This window comes from Lepisosteus platostomus, chromosome 21 (genome assembly GCF_059453375.1).
Source record: "Lepisosteus platostomus isolate fLepPlt1 chromosome 21, fLepPlt1.hap1, whole genome shotgun sequence".
Classification (NCBI taxonomy): Eukaryota; Metazoa; Chordata; class Actinopteri; order Semionotiformes; family Lepisosteidae; genus Lepisosteus; species Lepisosteus platostomus.
The window spans coordinates 16,646,952-16,663,805 of NC_142631.1; the positions used below are offsets into that span (position 1 = coordinate 16,646,952).

The following is a 16,854-nucleotide window of genomic DNA, read 5'->3' on the forward strand; positions in this document are numbered from 1 at the left end:
CAATTAACCAATTTAGCAAGAAATGTTTCAAAGAATGAAAGCCTGGTGCTTGAAAGGATGAAAACTATTCTGACTGCTGGAATGGGCTCTGGCTGCCCTTTGGCCCTGTATGGGAAGAAGCAATTAGAAAATGGATGGATGATATCTGATTGCTTAATTGAACAAACCACCAGTTTGATTGATCAAAGTTAATTTGTTTAATTAGCTATAAAACCTGCAGGACTGGGGCCCTCTAAGACAAGGATTCAAACCTTAGAATTAATACTAACCCTTCACGGAAAGCATCTGTAATATGCACATTTTCCGCTAGGAGAAGACAATTTAACTTCTAAAAAAATTAGGAAAACTGGAAAAGTATGTAATACATGGTTTGTCCACTAGATGGAGACGAAATGTCATTTATAACATCTTTGTAATCTCCCTCCCCCCCCCCCAAAACCATGCAGTACTCAGGTTCTGAATTAACGCACTTGTTTCCTCTTCAGGGTAACGATCAGATTCGGTTTGAGCTGACCTGCTACGCACTCTACCCAGAAGTCAAGGTAGGATCTTCTGTATCAAGTTCTGTGAAATTTCTCGAGTTAAATAGACTTTGTAACTCCAACGTTAATGAATACTTAGTTCTCAGGCATTAAATTGGTTATAAATTGGCAGTAAAGGGTAATCAAGGGACAAAGTATATATATATACACATTGATAAATGCTATGAGTGATGTATTTGGAAGCTTGGATTTGCAACATCTCTGTAACATCTTAGAGAATGTATTTTTTATGTTTACTAAATATACATGTACATGGAGGTGTGAAAGTCCTTCCTGTGGAAATACGGGGCTGTATTATGAGAGGTTGAACCTTTTTGTGTTCAAACTGCTTAGCTGCTTATTTTGTGAGAGGCCAAATGATGTAGAGTTCGGGTTTAACAGCATGTTATTATTTATTTTTTACTCCTTAAAGTGTTGTGATAAATGTCTTTCTCCGAATGCTAGTTATGTCACTTTTTTAAATATCCGTATTAATTTTGCATGCTATTGGGTGGAATACCTTGATTTTTTTTCCCCCATTTTGCAGAGCAGTTGCTCCGTGACACTCAAGCCCTTGTAGGAGACTCTATAGAGCTTCCTCTCTCCTTACTCTCTTCCAGAAGACTATTAAGATACAATATTGTTGAAGCAGTAAACTATAAATGTTACTGACTTTTTCTAAAATGGTGCTTTAAATCAGTCCTAAAAAGCCGTGTTCCATCTCATGCTATAGTCTTATAAAATCAAGACTTTAAGTGTACATTTTCCAAAAGCAACTCAATTTAATCTTGAGTGTGCAGCAAATACAGTATTTATTCAAGCCACTGGTCAGAATTGTTAGACGATGTGGATTGATGCTAACTGCCATACAAACTGGAATTCATCTCTCTAATGTGGCTTGCCCTTTCTGATTCAGCAAAGTGCATTGTAACATTGTTTTACGAGATAAACCTGTTTAACTCTAAGTTTAACTCTAGTGTTTCAGTCAGATATTCTAACTCACTCCTGCTTTTATCCAGTGAGCACAGGAGATCACGCTGCAGCGATCCAGTGAGTTAACATGGCTGTGTTCCATTTGTTCTCCCCCTTAAATGTAGATCATTGCTCCTTGGAGGATCCCGGAGTTCTATAATCGGTTCAAGGGCAGGAAAGATCTAATGGACTTTGCACAGGTAAAGGTCTTCTTCATCTGCTCGATCGTTTTGAGGTGGCTGAACCCGGCACTGCCACAATCACTTGTTAGTTTGGTGGTGGTTGTTCTGAAGAAGGTGTCAAAGTTATGATCAAGTACTGCTCTTTTAAGATGTCTTTTAAGATGCTCAACATGTATGGTAGAAGCAGCAGCAAAAAAGGTGTGAGATTTGCTGTCAAATTCTCCCATAATGTGATGACTGTTAAAAGTTGTTTTCCATGGATTTATCTATAAGCACCACACTTGCATTACTTGACTGGAGCTGGATATAAGAATTGTTTTACATTTTCAAGTTAGCAGATAGATTACTGAAGCCAATACACTTCAAAACTGGGGAAACCTTTTTGATATGTTGGCGATCAACTTGATATGTACTGTATATATACACCTGCCATTCTGCAATTTATCAGATGGGATTAACTTGCTACCTCTATTTGAGATTTCACATCTCATCTCCTTCATTCATTGTTCTGTAACAAGATGTTTTCTAAGCATTTGACCTCGGAGGTAGGCCTTTTCAGAATCTGAATTTTTCCCCCCCAAAGTGGAGTTTTTCTGCTTTCCCTGTGTGTTTCACTAGAGGGCGCTCATGTAGTTTCACAGCTGTCGTGCTTCAGTTGTTGTATCTGGTTGTACGGGCACAATCTTGGCACTGAGCATTGAATATAGCTGCTTCTTGAACTCCTAATGGAAAAGTGATTCAAATCCAGCTGTGATAAGTAGACTCTAAATACAATAAGCTATAGATGAACTCACTCTATCCCTATATACTGTTCTTTGCAAAAGGAGAGCATCACATCGTCAAGGAACTTATAAGTGACTCTGAGCATTACAATAAAGAAATTCTGTTCACCACTGTACATAGTGTGTCCAGATATTTGAGTGGTTGAATTCTGTTCATCAATACAATGTATAATGATTTATGTTTTAAGAAATAGTAGTACCTACTTTTCCCTAGGTTCTGTAAAAGTGCACCCATCTGTCAATTCTTATAAAAGAACTTTCCAAGAGGTTAGACGCAAAAGAATGACTGGAGGTACAGTCTCATAAAAAATGAATTCTCAACCCAGGAACCCTTCATTTAAAACCATTAAAAAAACTTACAAATTGTCACGTTACCCCCGTCAGGACACAAGTTAACTTCCACACCACTCATCAGTGAACCACATCTGTTTTATTGCCTTTCTCTGATGTGTCCCGACCCAAGCAGTTTAAGAAAGTCCATTGGAGCAATATGAGAAAACCGGTTTTCTCATCAAGAGGCTTTTGGTTAGAAAAATAAAACAAGACTTTTGATTTGTAAGAAATTGATGGAACTTTGAAACAGCAATTTAATTCATTCTCTCGTTTTCCCTTGTTATAATGGACTGTGCATTTTCAATCGTTCATTCGCTCTGACCGGTTTAGATAATCGGCGGTTGGAAATCTAACAGAAAGGACGTAATGTGCATTTGGCTTTCTAATACTTCGTGCCTGTATGTTTTTTGATGAGGCACTGAAATCAAGGGTTCAAGCCATCAGTTGTGCAAGGCTCATTACAGCACAAGATCAAAACACTTGATGCCCCATTGCCTTTGAGTGAAATGGGATAATTATTGGGGTGTGTGTCTGGCTTGTTCCATCATTAAAGACCCCAGTCTGGCCTATCGTGCCCTGGTGCTGTCAGTAATAGGGTGTGTGTGAGGGGAGTTATAATTCAGAATGGGTTAAACTCTCCAGGTGGATAGACATAGGGGACTGTCTTTTCATCTCTTGCTTTCAAATGACGATATTGTATGTGGGATTATGCGTGTCCATTTAAGATGTCTTGCAATCATTTGACCCCCTGCTGAGACAGTGGAAGGGTTGTTTTTTTCAGCCTTTTGCTTTTCCTTACAGCCAGTCTGCACTGAATCTCTGCAATACCCCCCCCCAAACACACACACACACTCACCCCCAACACTGTTAAACCCTGTAGTTGTAATATAAAAAATATCTGGAAGGAAAATCCTGTTATTGTGACGCCTTAAAACAACAGACACTGTTTCATTTTCACACTGGCAGCTTGTCACCAACTGGAAAGTTGAAAGCCTTCATTGAAGGACTTTAAACTATCTAAAAAAGCCAGAGGCCACTTTTCTCCTGTTCTGAAATGTTTTCTCGCAGAGCCCCCCCTTCACAATAGTTGCTGTAAACAACCTTTGTAACACCGGCTGTTTTTGTGTTGCAAAAGTAAAAGGGATTCAAAGTTTTTAAGCTGAGGGCGTGGCAGAATGAAGAATAAATGGACACGAGAGCACAGTCTGTCAGAGCAAACTGTACCGGACACCAGGAATGACAACCCAGGGAGACAGAATCAGGAGAAAATACAGGTGACAGAACCCGTGACTGTGGCCAATAGCCTACGTCACTGGGAAAAAAAAACTCTGTTCTCTCCTGGCCAATACAGTATGTTGAGAATTTAACCACGGAAACGCTTACTGTCCATCTGTTCCTTGGGCAGACAGCTTTATCCAAAGCAGCTTGCAACATGGTCAACATGCAAACAGTGTTGCAAACAGGCAACAGTAACCACAAAAAGCACCGTGGCGATAAAGTGGCAGGATGTTGCGCAGTGGAGCAGCATTGTGGCACAGCGGTTGGCATTGTCGCCTCGCACCGCTATGGCCTTGCGTGCAGTTCTTGACCTTTGGCGATATCCGCGTTGGGTTCTCCCCCATGCTCGTGTGGGTTTCCTCCGGCCATCCGATCTCCTCCCCCAGTCCAAAACGTGATCGCCTTCTTAGCTTTTGAGAAAATTGGCCCTGCCGTGAGCGTGGGCAAATCTGTGTTTGTCTCCGTCTGCCCTGTGACGGACGGGCGTCCTGCCCAGGGTGTGTCCTGCCTCACGCCCATTGCTTGTTGGGATAGGCTCCGGCGACCCTGACTCGGCAGAAGTGGTTAGAAACTGGACGGATGGGTGGCTGTTGCACAGTGCTGGAGAGTTTCAGTGCTGCTTGACAAACAGGAAGCACTGTAGTAATCTAAGGGCATGGTTGGTAAAGTAGTGCTAGTGAGGGGCCTCAGGGGTTAGCTACTGCATATCCCAAAGAGGTGGGCTTTCAGATTCTTCGGAGTCTGAGGTTCTGGCTGGATTAACATGCTGGGCATCGGCAATCCGCAAGAACAGTCTGTACAATGTACCAGTTTTCTTCAGTTGTGAAGAGGACTGAGAGCTGGAGGATTGTATAGGCCGGGGCAGGTGATGGAGAGCTGTCTCATGCCCCACACGTCCACCACATGTTGCCCACAGCCCCTGTATTCACTGTGGGTTCCTAATATTTTGGCCATTAAGTGGTATATCGCACTCCTGTCCACTTACACATATTTTTGAAATTCAGCTTGACAAAAAAGCTTTGAAGGCTGTGTGTTGGCTCTATAGAGAATATAGTGAGCTGTGTTTCTTCAAGCCTTCGTCATTAACGCTTGCCACTCCATTTCAGTGTAAGTGTAATGCTGTGTATCCTATATTGGCTGTATCACATTATGGAACTCGGTGTTTATTCGTTAGAAAATAGAAACTGATCATTTCTGTCTGAAACCAAAGACGCATTCCAGTTTGCCCGTGGCTCCACGCGGCGTTTCCCACGGAGATGGCCTCACCCCTAGCTACATGCTGGACAGCATAGTGAGAGAGAGGAAGACATTATCAAGTCATAAGAAATGTAATGATAAAGGAAGCTCTCCACGTAAAACCTTAATACACTGTGTGTGCTTGAAAGTGGAAGTGCAGCCACATTAACAACGGTAACATATACTTACCAGGACGTTAATGGTAGTGTCTTGATGCAGCTGAAATTTCGCTGTTATATTAACATTTTTTTTCTCAAAGTATTCAGTGTGTTTATATATATATAGCGAACTACTTTATGAACTCTATCCATAATCCAAAAGTAAGGCCTGTCAGGTTGTCAGCGGTGAAGACTTTGGTGTTTCAGATTTCTCACTTGCTGTAAATGCGGCAAAGAGCATTTCTGCTTTGGGAGGAAACGGGAAGCCTTTCCCATCCTGAGCACCTGTGGAAATCCTCTGTTGTGGCTCACAGGGGAAGAATCGAGCAGCCCCCGGACTGTGACGGGCCTGTGTGTTCAGCTACAGCAGTAAAATCAGATCGGGCTTCTTGCTGTAGATAACGTGCTGCGTGTTACTGCGGTCCGGTTTGTGATTCTCTGAATAAAATCTGGTTGGTAAAGTGTGATGGGAATAGATCTCTTGTTATTGATGCTGAAGGGTGCCGATTGTCTTGAAGTGGGAGGGGTTTCTTACCCCCTATCCATCACGTTCAGCACCTCCACTCTCCAGAGGTTTACCCTCTCCAGCCCGTACCCTGGGGGCTCGAGGGGAACAGAATTGGTCTCCGAAGGAAACATATTAGCCCATAAACAAATAATTTGGAGAGAGTCCCACCCGGGCAGACAATGGTCGGTGTGAAAAGGGAGAAGGGTGGGGGGGGGAACCATTGATCACTGAGCACTCGTTTCCTTTTCTCCAGGCAGGACCCTGCCGTGGGGGCACACGCCTCACTGCTCCATAAAACGCAATGCTCCCCACTCTCTCCCCCCCCATCACCCCATTCCCTCCCTTTATCACACAGCTGGCAAGGAGCCCCAGGGGCGATCGGCTACGTTTCTGGGCACAACTGATAAATGAGAGCCTTCCATTCCAAACCAGCAGTTCTTTTGTCCTGCTCCTAAATGCATTTATTAGTCGGCAACGGCAAGCCTGTCCACTGATAAGATGTCAAAGATAAGCTAAGGCAGGAGAAACTTTTTAACCAGGCAGAGAAGTGAATGAATCCCTGTGGTAATGAGGGAGTAAATCTGTAGGTTCATCGCTCAGTAGGTTAGAAACATCCGACAGGTTTGTGTCATGTGTGCTTCTGCTCTGCAGTGACCTTATTCTTAAAGTATAGTACTGATGCGTTGTAGATTAATGCGTCAGTAAGTAAATTGTCTGAACAGAGTCCAGGTAGTAGTAAACCTTTGCTTTTATTAGGTCTATTGGTATATGAAGTTATGAAGCAAAATGCAATATGCAATGTTGTATTACAGTTGGTTATGTGCTTGAGGATTGAAAACTTGAAAAAACCCTGCTCACAGTGAATGTTAAATCAGGTCAACTATGAAGGGCATGCGATTCTCTCATTTCCCCTGGCGAACGAGGCGTTTAGTTGTATTTTGATCGATCCGATATTTCATTTAAGACTTCGGTCTTCCTTGCACCTCATTGTAAGTTCTGTGTTTCCACCAGAAACATGGAATCTCCGTGCCTGTAACTCCTAAAGCACCCTGGAGCATGGACGCCAACTTGATGCACATCAGGTAAGGAGGACACGTTTCCAGTGCCTGCACTGATGTGAAGTATCTTAAACAAAAAAGTTTGGACGCTTTTTCATTCTAAATGCGAGCCGCTTTTAGTATAGACCATGATCTGGCACATAACATGTTTTTTACTGGATTGAGGCATCCAAAGGCCTGCTTTTTTGCACAGTAAAGTAAAATGGGACCGTAGGTGACTTAAGTGGTAGTTTGAAGTTGGTGTTGGAGCTCAGTGGACGAGGAGGATGAAAGGGGGGTTTGTGAGTCTATGAACTGATAAACCCCTGTATTTATCAAGTTTTCTGACCATGTGGTGACTGGCAAACATCTCATTTGATCCACATATTTCTAAGATGACAGACCTGATTAAACAGGCAATAGGGACCAGTAGCACGATCTGCGTAATACTCTGAGGGATATCCAAATCACATCGAGTCGGTTTTGTAATGCTTTCGGACCGTATTCGTGCTCTGATCGTGTCAACTTTTTTTTTTAACAAGTTTGCTCTTTTCTTCTTTGTCACCAGCTATGAATCTGGAATTCTGGAAAATCCCAAGGTAACGTATCCCCTGCTTTGTTTTTTGTGCAGAACCAACGTTTGCCAGGATTGTATGTCCCTTCCTGGGCTATACTGTGCTTCGTATCGAACTTTACCCTCTGTCTCTACGCCTCACTTTGCTTGAGCTACTCTTCGCGCTTATTTTTTCGATACTTCTGCTATGCTTTTAGCCTTTAAACAGATATATCAGCGCAGTAAACCTTGTTTACAGGCAGGGAGATGCCACTGGCCTTGAGTTGATTCTCACTGTGTGAGGCCTCCTGCTGCCTGGCCAGAGCTAATCTGTGTTCGAGAGCTCAATGCACGTTGTGCCAGCAGTTGGCAGTCATGGCTGTTCTGGGCAAGCGACTGGTTATACCCAGACCAGAAGAGCTGTTCTAGGGCTGTTTTAACAGGCGGGGTAGAGCTGTTGGTTCTGTCACCGTCTGCAGAGTTTTCCTGTAGCACAGTCTTTCCCAAAGGTGTTGCGGAGAGTCACACTCCATAGTACTGAATGCAGCACTTTGTGACACACCGTTACACACTCCTGCTTTTACAGGGAGACTGAAAGCACCAACCTGCCAAATCTAATCAGAAGTGTAAACCAACGTACAGACACAGGATTTCAATCTTTCATACTGGAAAACATCTCATTTACTTGTTCATTTCATATCCTGTTCTTGGACAGTGAGAGGCCAAAGAGTTTTGGAAATCTTGCTTTTTGCCGTCTCGATTTTCACCCAGCTTTGAAGTGAAGACGTAGAGTGGTGAAGGCTTCTTCACCTGGTTTGTATCTGAGCAATTCTGTACAGCCTAGTGGCTCTGCGATGGTGTGTCATTTTGCCTTAGCAATTGGAAGAAACCTACTTTATGTAAACAACTGATAGGTCTGTAGTTTACTCTGAAGATTGTTCTGTCGGATACCCTCTGTTTCCAAAGCTAAAGAGAGGGGTTAGACCGGCATCAACATACACTTCAGTTTCTAAGATACTTAAGACTTTTCATGTCAGGTTCTCCAAAGTGACGTTTCCTGGCAGCCTTGTTTCCTACTTTCCTGGCTCTCATCAGGGGGTGAATTCCCAGGCACACAAAGTCCAGGCTTCACTGTCCAGTGAGAGGCCTGTCCAAGGGCATGTATGTGTCTCTAACACAGGGGTGGAAGTCCTTATGCTTTCATGTTGACTTAATGCTGCCTCATACGATCTTGCAAATGGAAAGAGTAAGAGGTGTATAAACCACTATTATTGCAAACATAGACAGGTTTCCTGGCCTTCCTTAAGCAGACATGCCTCACGGAGCCCTGAAAGGGAACTTAACACAGTGTGGTTGCCTTCCTTTTCATCCCCGATGAGGAGCATTTCCAATCAAAGACAAACGAACATCCAAGCGGGACAGAGAGATCTACAGGAGGTCAGGAGGTTGGAACAGAGGCCGGGTCACCCCTTGAGCTGCGACACAAACTTGTGTCTCACAGGGTTTTTTTTTTTTTTTTTTTTTTTACCACAACTGCACTGCCTGGGCCTGGGAAGAGGCTGGGACACACAGACTCTGGCTTGTCTCTGGTGAGGCTGCAAGAACGATGCACGTAATTTCCAATTTCATGGGAGCGCCAGAAGAAAACAGCCCCAGCTCTGGCCCAGCTGGTACTGTGTGTCTCAGTTTTCAAGGGGTATTGTTTTGGAATATTGCTGCCGGGTTCAACGTGGGAGGGACTGATTTTACCGTGACACCGTGACATGAAAATGTCACAAGCAGCACTAAACTACAAAGCCGTAATTAGACAGATGAGACATGAGTTCTGTCTTAGGGAATGTGAAGTTTTCTTTGTGTGGGGCACAAAGTTCAGCCATTGAAGACAAGGGGAAACTCCTGGCATTTGCTGCTGATCTGTCTTTTCTCTTTGAATTTCTCTTGCACTTTCTCTCCAGCATTTGTTATCTTGTCTCGACTAGCACTTGCTGGGAGACAGAATCTGAAGTTAACTACTGCAAACACATTGCTTCCAGTTCTTTCACCCGTGTGATAAAGCACTTGACATGATCGCTCTGTACGGAAGACATTTTTGTGTCGTCAGACTTTCTGACTGTGCAGCACAGTAGTTAGCATCGCTGCCACACAATACCGGGCAAAAGGAGAGAGTAAGGGGTGCTGTCTGTGTGGAGTTTGCATGTTCTCCCCATGTTTGCATGGGTTTTTCCAGGTGCTCCGATTTCCCCCCACAGTCCAGAGACATGCTGGTAGGTTAACTGGCTTTTGGGGAAAATTGACCCTGGAGTCAGTGTGTGTGTCCGTGTCTGTCTGCTTTGCGATGGACTGGCGTTCTGTCCAGGGTGTATCAAGCCTTGTGCCTGTTGCTTGCTGGGTTAACCTCCAGATCCCTCTTGGCCTTGGATTAGAAGCAGGAGTTAGAAAATCGATGGATGAATTCTTTCTGTCTTTGGTGTGGACAGCTGAGGAAGAGAGAATGAGATCCTGTGTACACGCACTCCTCTGACACACAGCTGTCATAAGCAAGCTCCACCACACTTTGCAGGAGAGTTTGATCTGATTGGAGGAGCGAGTGCGTCTCTCACTGACATCAGCGCAATCCTGCAGGTGCCCAGGTGTCATTGTGATGCAATAAACCAAAGGAGACTTGAACAGCTCAGCGATCGAGCCCAGCCAGCTCTGCATCCGCCCCCTGGTGACCATGAATCCCTGATCGCTCATGACATACCCTAGAACTAGCAATTACGATCTCCTTTACAAGATGATCCACTCTGGAGCCCTGATGCAGTGCTTCAAAAAACTGAAATCCATTGGCTTTATACTCACCTGTGATTAATCTTTTGGAAATCTGTACTTTGCACTTTTTACCGGTTGAGGTATTCAGAGGCTCATTTATATCCAGTCAAAACTGTGTAATTCCATCATGCATATCAAGAAATAAATGTACAATATAATCTGCCTCAACCTTGTTATCCCCCTTCACACCAGTAGAGCTACTTGTAATATCAGTGTGTGTGTAGGGCTGTGAGCACTGAGTAGCTTTGGGATCTCTTTCAGCAATGGGATCTTCGGTGTTGGAAATTTGAGAAGACATGCTATGGGCTCGAGCCCGATTGCATGGCACACAACTGGGAGTTTTTGCTCAATTTGCACATTGTTCTATAGGATGAGAAAAGAACTTCCACGGAGCTGAGCTTGCTCATTCCCTAGTGCGGGAGGCACTTGTGTATCGCCTTCTGGAGTTTCTCAACCCCACACAAACCCAGCCAGCATCTCCCTCCCTGGTCAGCCCACTTTCCAGTTCATGCTCCGCTGCCCACGTGACACCTGTAAAAACTATTTAAGACTTCTGTCAGCACCCGTTGTGGAGTCGCGTCCCTGAAAAAATCAAAACGAAGAGCAGCATTTCTTTCCCCACATTGTGGCATTTGATAAACACGAGTCCCCCCCTTTGATCAGGGACCGAACGGCCTGTTGATCTTGAAGTGGGGGGAAAGGAAAGAGGAGGTTGAAGATGGAGATAACAAGGCTTTGAGTGTGGCAGAGGGGATATGAATCCCACCTGCCTGTGGTTTGTATTGTTTCTTTTCAAGAGCTGTTTACCAAGCTGGCCCCAGGAGAAGATTCCTAGATAGTAAGCCTGTTTAGGACTCGGTGTTACAATGGGCTCTTTAATCCCAGGCAACCTAGTGGAGGCAATCACTGTGATCTATACTTCCTAATTAATAAAAGTTAGTCCAGCTCTGGGGAGCTCGAACATCAATGAAACTGGCTGTTAGGGTTAAGTGATTCTTTACAGAAAAAAAAACAGTCCTTGAACTAATATTATCACTTATATTATTATATTAATATTATTCAAGAGTGGCACTTTCTAGTTTGTGATTTCCAAATGGAACTTAAAATCAGAGCTGTTCATTTATTGAGTCGAGAAGCTCATTAATAACAGCAGTATTAGTTTAGAGGCTTGACTGTTGCCAATTACGAAAATCCATTCCTGTTTTACTGACCTTGTGAAAGTGCCCACAACACATGCTCACACATGCTAGGCATGATGCCAACCATTTTGTGTCACTGAAACATTGGAGGAGACTGTGTCACCATGTACTGTACCATCACCTCCATGCTGGTCAATCAGTAACACAATTCTTCTTGTGAAGGCAAGGAGCTACCTGATCCCATGTAATTAGATCTCTTATCTCATAGTAATGGTATTTAGACCCTTGTTTCAAAATAGCTGTTACTTCTGTTCCCTGGGTCTCATTGACATCGTCCATCTATATACATTTTCCTTTCATAATTTAAATCTTTGTATGATCCATTTGCATATTCTTCTATCTATATTACCTTTGTAGTCACTACTGTTAGAAGTGAAATATACAGTTAGTGGAAATGACTTTAGATTCATAGTAAAAAGAGTAACTCATCCTCCCCTTTTGCAAACTAAGAATGGTGAAAGGTGATGGGTTTAATTTAGATTAATGTAGAACATTAAAAGAAAATCTTTTCTCTTTTCTGCGACGATCTGAGCATCCACATAGTACCCACTGTATAGTGTGACGTATGTTTATTTCCAATCAGCTCTTATGAAATGTGGTTAATATTTTAAAAGGAGCCAGGAAACATATATAAGGAAAATCACTAGTCTAAACTCCTTTACAAGTAAGTATTCTGGATTTTTACGCGTTCAGAAAGTTCAGGGCCACAGAACTGCCCAGCCCAATGGCTGTAGTTATTTCAGCCGCCTCTCTGTCCCTGACACTAAGCCACACGCTTGTAGTTCTGCAGGTGTAAGAACCTCCCGCATCCTAAATTATTTCATTCAAAACATCTTGCTAGAATGATTGAGCGCTCAATTAATGTTCAAGAGGCATCACTGTCAAAATAAGCACTGTGCAGCTTAAGGTACAGTTTTTATTATGCTTAATAAATGAGGGTATGATGTTGATACAGACACAGGGCTGCAATCGAAAGGTGCAGCTCGTAGATCCAGATGTATGTTAATGGTGTAAAGGAAAAATCGTATATTTTAACAGGTTTTCCACACAGATGGTTCAAGTTTTACCTCTTTACACTAAGTCACTCTCTCTCTCTCTCTCTCCATCTCTTTTTCTTCTGGCTCTCAGGGGCTCGATTGAAAGGCAATGAGGCAGCTAATGTGCAGAAAGATAGAAATTTACTTGCTTTAAGTTCATGCTGCAGCCTTTTCTCAAAGAGTGCATTCAGCCGCCTGGAGCACAACAATATCGGGCGATTGAATAAAGCCTGCAAGCCAGCTCCGTGCTACGACACGGCGCTTCAGTTCACGGCCCATTTGCCTCCAATACTCTCCTCTTTCTCCCCGGCATATTTTTATCTTTTCGTCTCTTTCAGGATGACATCTCTGGGCCGGGCCCTCCTGCAGGGAGGTCTAAATGAAATGCATTGATACAGCACAAGAAACAATTTGTCTCTTGAACTGTTTCTTGTATTTAAAAAGAGAGAGAGAGGGGGGGAAAACACCATGGTGTAATCAAGGAATACTGATAGACCTTTTGGATTTCCGTGTGTGTGTGTGTGTGTTACACATGACTTTTTCCTCCTTTTTGCGAGTGGGTTTTTTTTCTTGTTGGGGGAAAAAAATGAATTGGGAGGCCTTAGTGACCTGAACCATCCTGGCAGACAGTGAGGCTAAACTGTGGTCTTGCTTAAAGACTTAGGAGCCTAAGGGATAGGAGGGTCTACAAAATGATGTGAAACCAAACGTTTTACATGTTAAATAGCTGTTCAACCCATCCAAACTATAGGAAAGAGTGGGGGGAAAAACCTCGGCAAGTTTTAAGACCCATTTGGGGTTTTTGCTCTTTAGCTAACTCAGCGCGTTCTGTAATGAGCCGCTTGTTTACAAATTGAGGGAACGGTCCATAGGAAGGTCGCTTTAGAAGAGCAGAACTCTCTTTTCCCTCCCCTCCAAACCCTTCACGAGTCTGGGTGCCGGGGCCTGCGTGGGGTCAGGCGATGATTTATTGCAGCGAAAAATGGGAAAGGGAGAGCCGGGAAAGATGGCGGTTGTTTTAACTCGCCTCGCCCAGCAAGACTGTGATTTTTTTTTTTTTTTGTTCGTTTTTAAATTCACCTCGCTCCCCTTTCCATAAATACATAAAACGATGTTCGGCGGCGGAGCAGGCATTAGCTATCGATGTAATCAAGAAGTGCGGCCGGCAGGCCCCGGGGACTTATTATTTGTCCTGCTCTCGTTTCATTTGTTTGCAGGCAGGCGCCGAGGCGGAAACGAAAGAAACTCAAAGTCAATTTCAGTGCTTAGTTAAAAGGAAAGAAAAGATGAGGCCTTTGGATATATGCAAGCAAGGGATTAGTTATTGTATCGTGATTTGTCTGGTAAAGGTTTCCATTTAAATGCGCTCGGTGGTTATTTTGCATAGTTCCTCTGCAATTTGACTCAGCTCAGGAAACATTGGCGGCGATTTGCTCTTAATGCCACTGTAATTGGCAGGGCTGCTGTTAACTGGAGCAGGTTGTGTTTATGACTCCCATTTCGCGATTGGAACGGGAGGCTCCAGCCTAGGGTGGAAATGTGTCCGTGATGAGGAAACTGCGTGTTGTCAACTCAGGGGGGGTTTTTAGCCGAATTGTTGGCTTTTCCCGAGGAAAAAGAGCAAGCTTCGGAGAAGCGTGGCTTATTCTTCAAGCGAAAAGAAGGAAACTGGGATCAGATGGTGGGGGGAATGAGATCCAGAACCAGTGTTTTGTCCACGAACTGCAAAGGAAAATTGGTGGCTAGAAATGAATTTTAATAAAGATATAGGAAAAAAATGGCTATTTATGAATTTATATTTATTGATATGCATTGGTTTTGAAGCCAGTGTGTTCTCTGGTGCCATGTGGCAAGGTGTAAGATTAATGTTGAGGACTGATTCAGCCTAACACACATCCTAACAGAGCCCGGAGGTCAAGTCATTGTGCTAAAAAGTACCGCATAGCTCAGCAGCAGTATTTAAAATGATTTATTTTGCAAGGGAGCATTTGGGAACATTTACAATTTCTTGATTAAGATCGGTAAGACATGCAAATCTGGGGTACTCAATCAGTATGGCTGTATTTGTCTGCTTCAGACAGTCGATTTAATTCTTAAACAGAAAACCATTTATAGATGTGAAATTCAAAGAAAGGGATTAGGAATTGAAGGTCAATGAAAACATACAGTAGGTGAGATTTAAAAACCCCGATTCTGGGTTCTGGGTGCCTTACTACAGGTGTAGGATTCGTACTGTGTGTCAGGATGGCTTGATTCAGTATAACGAAGCTCCAAACAATCTTCCACAAGACTTTGCCAAATGTGAAATGAAAACTGTAGATGAGCAGAAGCTGAAAGGCCCTGAGCTGAGCTGAAAGGGCTGAGGTCACCCATTCTGTCCGGTGTGGAGGGAGCTCTGTTGTGTGCTCGCAGAGAAGATGCAGCAAATTCTGTTCAGCAGTGGGCATCCATAAGTAAGCTACAGTACATTCATTAAAATAAAATGCCCCCCAAAAATGCATATGGTAAATGTTATAATATTGCCATCTTCTCGGGTATTCCAGGACTTTCTAACCCCACACAGACATCTACAGATTCGTAGTTAGATCTGTACAGGAACGCATCCTGTGTGGCTGTCACAGTACACTGTATGTTCCGTGGTGGTCAGGCGTGTGCAACCTCGGCGGAGCACAGTTCGACTCCCCGGCGGGATTCGGGAGTTTTTTTTTTTCCCCTGCTGGTCAGAGCGATCGTCCGGCCCCCAGGAACTTCTCCGTTCGCGCACGGCTGACTGCCTTGATCCACACTGTTCCACCCCCAGCTGGGAGGTGGTCAAAAGGGGAAATGAAACCAACTAGAGGAGAAAAAATGGCACATTGCTTTTTCTGTCACTCCTTGATTAGCTTTTTTTTAAAGGTTTTTTTTTTTCTTTTGATTTCCAACTTGCTCCTTTTCTTTTCTTCATTTTCTGCTGTTGTCCCCCCCTCATCCTCTGCCTGCGCCTGCCAGTTCGCCTTCATGCTGGATAAAATGTCAAGATGTTTAAGAAGTGCCTGCTGAAGCACATTGCCGGCCGTCTTGTCTGTATGTGTCTGACTGTCTTTCTTTTTCTTTTTTTTCCCCCTGCTTTCTGGCTTGCAGAACCATGCTCCAGACGACCTCTACCAAATGACGAAAAACCCAGCGGAGAGTCCGGACTCTCCGGATGTGCTCGAGATTGAGTTTGCAAAAGGTCAGTCCAGGTGTCAGGTTTGTGAGAGATCAGGTCATTCATCCCCACCTATTTCAGATGGGACCCATTGCCCGTTCACGGCAGCTCACGGGATCTCTAAAAATGGACCGCGGCACGTTTTTCCATCCATGCATTTCCACCAGTTCAGGGGCGCGGTGGAGCCAGAGCCCGTCCTGGCACTGAGTGGGCACATGTCAGGATACCCTCTGGATGGCATGCCTGTATATCACGGGGCACACACACTCACGCCAGGGCCAATGTGCCAGGAAGCCAATTAACCTACCAGTGTGTTTCTGGACTGTGGGAGGAAACTGGAGCACCCAGAAAAAACACGGACAGACCATAGAAACTGCACGCAGATGGCATCCCAGGTCTGGGCTTGAACCCAGGGCCCCAGTGTTTTTAGCTTTGATTTGTTTTTATAGTCTTGCCACTCACCTACCTTGCTTTCACAGTTTCACGTTATGCTCTGCAGTGCTTTCACCAGGATTGAATCAACCTTGCTGTTTGTTCTGAAGATCTGTCTGCATGGAGAATGACATGATCTACTGTAGTGTTTTTGTGGGGGCTTCAAAATCTTCAGGTTCCTGTTTCTGCACTGATAAAGGACACAAACTTTCAGTTTCTAAGCAAGTGAATCTGAAACCCTTTTGCAAATCCAAAGAAATTTGGATTTCCCACAGGTATCCCTTTCTTTCCCATGATGTCCTTTCACGACCCTTGTGACGTCAGTATTCACGTGGCACATAGTCTTATCGGTGATCGTTCTAATATAATAAACGCGCTGAGGTGCCACAAGGCTAAACTTTATTTTGTTGTGACCACCCACGTTCAGAAAATACTGGATCACCCACTTTGATCTCCGCATTCTGGAAATGAGTGCTAGGCCCCCTAGCTATGGTGGAAATGTGGAAAAAAAAGTCCCACGCATGTTAGCAGAGGAAATCCTGGCCTTAGGCAAAGTACTGTGATTTCCTTCCATCAAGGTCTGATGTTGGCCGACCAAGGTGGCCTGTTACCCAGTGGGTCTAAAATA

At 44.0% G+C, this 16,854-nt stretch overlaps 1 protein-coding gene across 1 annotated transcript in view; it reads left to right on the forward strand.

Moving 5' to 3' along the window:
- Nucleotides 1-16,854, forward strand: part of ass1 (argininosuccinate synthase 1) — a 60,958-nt gene that overhangs the window by 7,724 nt on the left and 36,380 nt on the right. The window contains exons 5-9 of the mRNA XM_088615170.1: nt 486-542; nt 1,619-1,693; nt 6,982-7,052; nt 7,576-7,606; nt 15,728-15,818. Of these exons, the coding sequence (XP_088471296.1) occupies nt 486-542; nt 1,619-1,693; nt 6,982-7,052; nt 7,576-7,606; nt 15,728-15,818 (325 nt within the window). The remainder of the gene's footprint in view (nt 1-485; nt 543-1,618; nt 1,694-6,981; nt 7,053-7,575; nt 7,607-15,727; nt 15,819-16,854) is intronic.